This window comes from Rhea pennata, chromosome 1, assembly GCF_028389875.1.
Source record: "Rhea pennata isolate bPtePen1 chromosome 1, bPtePen1.pri, whole genome shotgun sequence".
Classification (NCBI taxonomy): domain Eukaryota; kingdom Metazoa; phylum Chordata; class Aves; order Rheiformes; family Rheidae; genus Rhea; species Rhea pennata.
The window spans coordinates 54,670,420-54,678,938 of NC_084663.1; the positions used below are offsets into that span (position 1 = coordinate 54,670,420).

At 50.7% G+C, this 8,519-nt stretch overlaps 1 protein-coding gene across 1 annotated transcript; it reads right to left on the reverse strand.

Moving 5' to 3' along the window:
• Positions 1-755: 755 nt before the first annotated feature.
• Positions 756-962, reverse strand: SMIM45 (small integral membrane protein 45). Its single transcript, XM_062568766.1, has one exon. It carries the CDS (start codon positions 960-962, stop codon positions 756-758), a length of 207 nt encoding a protein of 68 aa, XP_062424750.1.
• Positions 963-8,519: the final 7,557 nt, after the last annotated feature.

Consider the following 8,519-nt stretch of genomic DNA (forward strand, 5'->3'; position numbering starts at 1 on the left):
CAGGGCTTAGACAAACCTCTTTACTAAAGTTCTTAATGTGAACATTGTGCTTATGAAAATGCCAAACTGAGAGCTCCAAACCCTGAAGCTCTCCATCTCCAAAACAGACACAAAAAAGCAGTGCATCTTTAGCAGGGAGAAAGGCATTCTGTCCCCAGGGGCTTGGTCAGTCCTTGTCCCCTCTGCACAGAGCTTCAGCAAGCTTACCAACGCATTGCCAAGGGTGATTGGTGTGAAGAGCTCAGCTGAAGCAATGAACTAGGCTGAAAGCCACCAACTCATTTCACCAAAATCACCTCTCTGACTTAAGCAGATTGGGTTAGATTTAATCCAGCAACTAGGAGTAAAAGGCTCTGTATCCTCTTGGAAGCACAGTAACCCTGCATAGACCTTTCTTTGTGAAGGTCAGGTCTAGACACAAGGCAGCTCAAACTCAACAGTGAATAACAAGAGACCTTTTTGTTTTCGTGATTCATCAGTTCCAGCCATGGGAGGTGCAGAAGTCCTTTGCTGGGTAAAGGGTTATGAGCAAGTGGAAAGCTCTGAGTCTGTAGTGCCACATAAACATTGCCTAAGGAGTGAAGAGAAAGAAAGGTGAACAACAGGAGACCCATATCATCAAAGAATGAAGTGACAATCTGCCCCACTCGCACATGGGAGACCTGTCATCCTGGCCAAGGCCTGTGGATATCCACCCACCCAGAAGAGGCTCTTCTGCACTCAGCACACAGAGCATGTTCCTCATGGGCAGCATATTAGACCTCAGGCACCCCAAAGGCTAGGTTGTCCCGAATCATCAGTGTCTTCCGCAGGTCCCGTTCCATGATCGGCCTCTGCGTTCGCCACTTATGGGCTTCCTGGAGTCCTGGCTCAAAGTAGTAAATGCATGCTCCAAAGCCCACCAGGATGAGAATGGAGATCATCAGATACACTGGCACAAACCAATCCAAGAAGTGGGGCATGGCTGACAGAGAAAAGAGGAGAAAGCTCATGTATTGAGAGCATCCAAAGAAATAGCTCCACCAGGCTTCACTATGACAAGTCCATCCCCTAAGCAGTGCCCAGCCTCACTGCATCCCATCTTACAGACCTGCTGCATGCCAGCTGGTGCCTAGTTATCTCCTAATGTACCTCAGTCTTCTAGAGAGGCAATTCCATTTTGGCTTCTCGCTGTGTGACCTTCTAAGTGAGCAGCAGTCCTGCTCCTGTACAGCAGAGAAGCATGAACCCACTAGAGTTGCTGGCTAGCAGAGCGAACACCCACTCCCCCAACCCTACTGCCAGCAGCAAAAGGCAGGGAGCAGATGCCTGCCAAAGCCACACTCCTGCAGCTAGTAAATACAGCTGCTTCACATCTCCCATTTTGGACAAACTGAGCTGCTGCTGCTGCTGCTGCTGCTGCTGCCACTTTCTGTAGCATTTCATGACCCTTTGAATCCATGGTCTGAGATGGTCTAGCTCAGTGCTGAGCTCTACCTTGCTCTATTCTTATTTAGAGTCAGTTTTTGCCCTGGTTAGGGGATGTTGCAACTAGTTCTTGGTTCACCACTGATTTCTGTCTTGCCTGACCTGGTCTCCCACCATTTTCCCAAGGGCTCCCAGGTCTCCCCATGCTTTTTTTTTTTTTTTTCCAGTATTATTCAGTAGGTGACTGTTGGGTTTATTAGCATAACATACCACCACCCACAATGTTTATGACTTCTACTTTTCTATCCTTTTGACTCAGGTCTCCAGTTTGCAATTGTTTGCCAGCAGAACATATCGCCGCCCACAGTATTTATGACTTCTGCTTTTCTATTCTTTTGACTTAGGTCCCTGGTTTGCAATTGTTTGCCAGCTGCAGTGCATTTGAACTGAGCTCAGGCTTAAACCTTGCATCACTCACTAGGTGCAGAAGTGACTTACCTGGGGTGGCTTGGTCTGCCTTGCTAGAAATCCCTCTCAACCCACGTGCGATATTCCTATTCCAGAACAGCACTGCCCTGGGAAACGCAAAACAACAAGTTCACCATTGACCCAGCCCACAGCACCATCACCACTGCTGCTAAAAATGAATGAGAAGGAAGGATCAGATACCTTCCTCTCCAGCTGTCAAGGCTGAAGCTTCCCTGAGGGGGTGGACAGGGAATGAACTGACAGCCAGCTGGTACCCTGCCCTGCTCCCTGCCCCATCTTCACCCCACGCTGTCTCGGGCTCAGGCATAATCCTGACTCTCCCGCATTCGTGCCCACCCTCATCCCGTTCCCTGAAAGGGAAGGGGCATTGCTATCTCTTTCAAAGCAAACTGATGCCTAGCAAAGAGGCGCCAAGGCCCTAGCAGGTATCTGTGTTGCAACACACAGCAGTGCCCAAGTTTTCTGACTCCCAGTTGCCTGCCCCTGCTGAAATGCCCACTAGCAGTGGATCAGAAAAGGGTGGAAAAGAGTTCCAAAACCACCCCTCAAGCAGATCCAGCCCATGCCCTCCCTGAGGAGTACAGGTCTGTCCCTGCCGAAGCCCCTTCTGCATGTGGCATGGTGAGCGTGTGGCTTGTTGTAGGCTTGAGTGAATACAACCAGGAATCCTCAGGCTTGGGAAAGCTGGACAAGCAGTGAAGGGGTCAGCACAGAGGCGCAAAATGCAATATTTAAAGTACATTTTTGAAAACACTTGTGCCAGGGTGCCGGTGACGAAATGCCCCTTGACTTCAGTGTAGGCAGAGCTGAGCCTTCTTTGAAATCCTGCTTTTCAGGACACCTTAAAGCTGTTACACATGATGGTCCTCCGAGTCACCATGCTGCTAGTAACCGCTTGTTCCTGCTCTCCCGTGCGCAGGCCTGTTAAAGCAGGACTGGGGAGAGTTCTGCATCAGCTTCACAGCCGCTGCTGCCCATCCCTGCCCCAGGCTAATCCTTGGGGCTCCTTCCCTGTTCCTGCTGCTGCGGTTTCTCACAGCGATCACGTCGCATGTGCTCTGGAAGCAAACGGCTCCTGACATAAGCTGTGCTCAGCGATACCAGAATGTGACATCTCCCCCTTCCATTTATTTTATCCTGTGGCCCCAGCTCAGAAAGACAAATTCCTGCAGGCATCCCTGCTGGTGAAGTGCAGGAATGAACACAACATTACCTGGCAAGTTATTTCTCACTCTGATTTTAGTGACACAATAAGTACTAGTTAGTCTGGTACCACATTAACTGATTAATTGATTTCACACGTAAGCTTGTTGGGCTTTTTTTTCCTTTTTCCTTTTTTTTTTTTTTTTTTTTTTAATATCAGAGCAATCAATTGATTCAAATCTGCCCAGAAGCATTTATCAGCTGAATGCATCCTGCAGCAAGAGTCCCTGTGCTCGCCTGCTAGCAGAGACTATCAGCAGGAAGCACAGGAATGAACAGGACATTCATTTCTACCCTATAAATAACATTTTATGTCTCAGGGTTAGATCTGAAACTAGCAAAAATTCTTGCTAAGATAAGCAAGAAACTGCCAGAAGTAGAGAGAAAAACATGATTTTCCCTCATTTAGTGGCACAGATGTTGGATATTTATCTGTTCTTGCATGATGGGGGAGATACTAGTGCATTTTGATTCTCATACCATGTTCTTTTCTGCTTTTAGCAGTCATCATTTTGCATACTTCCAGCTCTGCTGTTACCATCACCAAGTCCTGGGGCATTTTTGCTGTCTTTCTCTCGCTGACTGGTGCCTCCCTTTCGCCAGGACACCACTTGTCCTGACCATGCACAATGAGGCAGATGCCCGCTCCAGACTGCTCAGCATCAGCCACCGTTAGGGCAGGTGTGAAGAGACAGTCTCAGCAGTGCTCCTGCCTCTTCATTCCCGTCCCTTTGTCTCTCTAATAAATAACTTGGGAGGAAAAAACAAAAAACAAACAAACAAACAAAAAAATCAAACAAACATGCCCTAGGACATCATAGATGCACTGCAGGGAGCAGGGAGCTGGACAGGAGATTTCCCTCATCATCAGGGGCTGCAAAGGTGGGGAGGGCATCAGGCCTGATCCCTGCCCCGTCAGCAGCCAGGGCTGAGACCCAGCTATGGCCAGAGACCCCTGAATCCTGCCCCTCTCTTCTCTCTGCAAAGCAGCCCCTATTTCTTCAAATGCTGCTGCTGCTGCTTAACAGAGCCCAGCACACACCCCTGCATCTTCTCCCACCAGCACCGACGGACCCGGCTGAAGGCGGCTGAGCTGCCTACAAACCCTTTACGCGAGGTGCCTGTGCAGATGATATAAATCCCTGCCCAGTTTAATGCAGGAAGCGACAGGATTAGGAAGCCTGTGAAGGTAACATCGACTCAGACCCCCCATCCCACCCCCCGGCAACGAGTTGCAAGCCAACAACCTAATTTCCTTTCCCCATCGTTCCCTTTCAAAATCCGAAAGTGCAGCTGCCGTACAAAAAGCACCACAATAAAGAGCACCACTGACAGAGTGCCCAATTTATCCTTCTTTAGTGAGTAGCAGAGCTAGTATTTCCAAGCTCCTCACCAGCAAGCTATTCCTCAGCCTGCTTGCTCTGCCACCCTCACCTTGCCCCATGTCCCGCATCCCCCACGCATCCCGGCACCCCGGTGAAGGAGCTTTGCTGTAGCCAAGCCGAGCGGTGGGATCGCTGGGTCTGAGCCTCCCCCCACCCGGCTCTGCAGAGCCAGCACCGCAAAGCGCTTGCTTTTGTCGGGTAGGTGAGCAGATTTTGACTGCAAATGTTGAAAAGAGGGAGTTGAATTTGGGAAGGTGTCAGCTTTCCAGAGCAGCTCTGCAGATATTCGAGGTGCCTTAACCCTTGCTGGCCTGGCCGTTCCCAGCACCCCTTTTTGCAGTGGGACATCTGCACCCTCCCAAAGATTAAAAAAAAAATCCCCAGTATTACAGCTGAGACAGCACCTCTTAGAGGCAGGGTGACCGATCCTTTCTAAACCCACACTCCACGTGTCCCTCCAGCCACACTGTTTAAAATGCCAGCCCAGGACCATTTTTTGCTGATTGCTGCTGCACCCTGAAGGTGTTGGGGGTGCATGTGTGACAGACACCCCTGAGTACATACAACAAGCACGGAGCAGATCGGCTCTGGGGGAGGCCATGAGCAAGGAAAAGCAGTTTGCAAGCAACACAGACACACACTGGGCACCCAGGCATGGGGTGAGCAAGGCAGAAGTAGTGCCCAGACAGTGCCAGGACACAGGTGACACTGGCCACAAAAACCTACTGGGTGCACAGTCAGGAGCCCAAATAAGGTTCACCTTGATTTTTCCAGCACCAGACCCTAACCCACGCACTAACAACAGGTTTATCCCAACCACGGAAGATCACACTAGGACTGGGCACCCAGAGGGAACCTGCAGCTGGGGGCAAGGCCCTATCGCTGGCTGGGACGGGCCCCGGCCACAACCCCGCTCACGCACGCCACCGAGTGCCCACTGCCTGCCCCACGATGTGCCACCTACCTCCTTCCACGGGAGCGGGGCAGCGGGATGAGGCTGCTCTCGTTGGCATCTGCTGGGCTCCGGATGGGATGAGTCAGGCTCGTTTCCCAGCGAGCAGTTTTCCCTCTGTGCCAGGAGAAGGGAGCTGGCTCCGGGAGAGCCCAGGCGGCAGCGAGAAGCGACAGCAGCGGGGCGGGAGGAGGGCCGGAGGCGGCGGCGGCTGGCGGGAGCGCGCGGGGATGGCGCGCGGCGGGGCACCCCGCCTCATTCCCCCATCGTCCCCCCACCGGCCACCCCCCCAGGGCACCCTGTCACCCCCGAAGGAGGGACCGTCTGCGACCGATTGCATCCCCATGCGGAGGGTGGGGGTGCATTTTCCCAGCAGTCGTTATGGCAACCAGCCTCCCGGTACCCAGGGAGAGCCGCCGGGAGCCCGGCTGAGCCATGCTCTCCTTCCTGCGGCACCGCGGCGGAGGGTCTCAGCCCTGGCCGAGGCACCAAGCTGGAAGGGATTTTAGAATAACAAAAAGGACTTTTTTTCTTCCAAAAAAAGAAAAGCAGGAGCGATTTAAGAGGGAAAGCAGCTGAGCATGGAAAGAAGAGGTGGTGGGCACTGCTCCCCAGTGGGAGGGTGGGAGCGCTTGAGAGCCCACCGAGGGGGCAAGGATAGGGCACGGGGGTGGACAAGGAGAGTGCACAAATGTGTCAGTTTGGGCTGACAGAGCTTGATGGGGTTTTAAGCCTCCAGCGATTTCCAGGTGCGCTTGCCCCGTGGCAAGCCTGGCCCAGAGGGTGCTGCTGGAGGCTGGAGGTTTGCCATGGGAATGGAGCCAGAGGCATGGAAAGGGAATGACGGAAGCGGCAGGTTAGCACTCCTTTTAGGTTTTCAAAAAATAGGCAACAATAAAATAGTCAACATTTTGACCAGAAGATCTCAAAGCAGAAATCAGAAAAATGTTATTTTTTAAAGTAATATTTTTGCTTTCAGTGAAATACTTTGTTTACAGAATCAAAGCCTAGCTCCACATTTGCCACTGATGACAGAAATAGTTGCATTGAAATATTTTCTGCTTCAGCTTTTCAGTAGCACAGAAATGGGAACAACTTAACTGCTTTTTTTCGTTTTTTTTGTACACAGGGAAAATTTTCACCATGACTCAAAAGTCATTTAACACAAAAACATTTTAACAAAATCAATCAACCTACTAGTTCCAGCCCAGAGAGCTCGCTGCTCTCCTGGCAGCAGCCCAGACCTCCCTGCTTATTCACTGACACCTATAGCCCTACAAGGCACACTGCAGGAGGTGCTTGAAAAAGGTTGCCGGGCCAATAAAATCTGCAAAACTGTCCTCCTAGCCTGGACCCAAATTTGCACCTATGTCTTGGGAGCCAAGAAGAGCAAGGTTTGGTTTTCTAGAAAATTGCATTTCAGCCACAAAAGAGTTAACTCGCTCCCTAAGCAAACCTGTGGACTCCAATAGAGTCGATGTGCTGCTGTTGGCTAGAGGGGCTGAACAAAGTGAAAGGTAATCCCCCAAAGCAGTTTGTTGTCTAGCCTGTGCCAGTGTTTAATTCACTGGCAGAGAGACAGGCTGTGCTGAGAGCTATGGGAGTTGACTGGGATGCTACATGATTTCTTTCTCATACTCCTTTTGTCTTCTCCAGCTCTCTTCTGCTTAATGCAGCTTAGTAGTATCTTGAAAAATATTAAGAATATGCCTGTGATAGCCCAGCACCCAGGATATCTGCACGGTGGATCAGATCCTCTAGGATTAGTTAACTGCTTCTTGGTTGCTCTAGAAAAAGAAGGCAGTCTGGGAGACTGCAGTGTATCTCCAGAGAGAAGAGCCTGCAATTGTGCTTAATTTTAACTTCATGGAAGTCAGCCTTGATACCCACCTTGACTATCAGCATAGTTATTGCTTCACTAATCCCATTCCAGGGGGCAGAAAACACAGGCCTCATAGTTTTGCCTATACTAGGAGAGAAACATACTGTTTGGACAAACCAAAAACCAAGTAGTAAAAAAAAAATGTTGAAAGGATACTACGTTTCTGGAGCAAATCCTAAGGCAGATGACAACACAGTACATTTGTGAAGGAGAAAGAAAATCACTTCCAGATGTCTAATAAATGTGGCAAAAATGACAGGAGCAAACATCATTTTGGGGCCATTCCAGAGAGCCGCAGCGGGCAGCAGCTCCATGCTGTGCTGACAGCAGGGTCTGAGAGACATTGCACACTGCTGCCCAGCAGGGAGAGGCAGACCATGGTTGGCTGTGATGAGGATGGATAGCCCACCTGGTCTTCCAGAAGACTGGTAGGGGCTGGAGCCCTGCAGGCTGCCTGGGCTGCCTGGGACATCATACTGAAATGCAAAAGATCCCACAGCCAACTGTCCCCTGCTCTCTTTGCAGGTCACTGCTACTGCAGGGGAGACACCAGAACGAGGATGAGCCCAACGTGCTATAATTGCTCCAGTGGTTTAAGCAGATTTGAGCTTGGGCTTAATATTTGCATGCTGCTCCTGCAGTCAAAACTCCAGAACCAGCAATATTTTTTGTTTCATTGCATTAATTTTTCCCTGACTTGCTTCCCTGACACATAAGCATTAGTGCTGTCACTCTGGACCTGGCAGCAGGGCATGGTGATGGCTGCATCCTGGGACACCGCAGCAGCTGTTTGCTGCATGCGTCAGGACTCTCAGGTGCTGTCAATTCATTTCACTTGGTTTCCAACAGGAGCTGCAGCGGTGACACGGCACAAGACATCGACGTGCTACGTACAGTTCGACAGCACGGAAACACTTCAGCTGAAGCTCAGCTTTCACTAAGAATAAGGCTGCCACATGCCACTCAGCATTCTCCAGATATAAATATGTGCCAAATTTTGTCCCACTTAGTGCTTAAACAAATAGCCCTGTAGTGCTGGGGGGCTTCTAGCCCACTGCAGATGTAGTGTGAGGAAGCCCCTGCACTGCTGTGCCCAGGCAGACCACCTGGAGCAGATTCACCCCAGGAGACCTGCCCAAGGCCAAAACCTCAGTCTTCCTCCATATCTCCCTGCAGCCACAAATTTACATGCACTGTAAAG

Bases quoted from the DNA above. Each gene is read 5' to 3' on its own strand.
- SMIM45 (XM_062568766.1), bottom strand. From the start codon at position 962: ATGCCCCACTTCTTGGATTGGTTTGTGCCAGTGTATCTGATGATCTCC.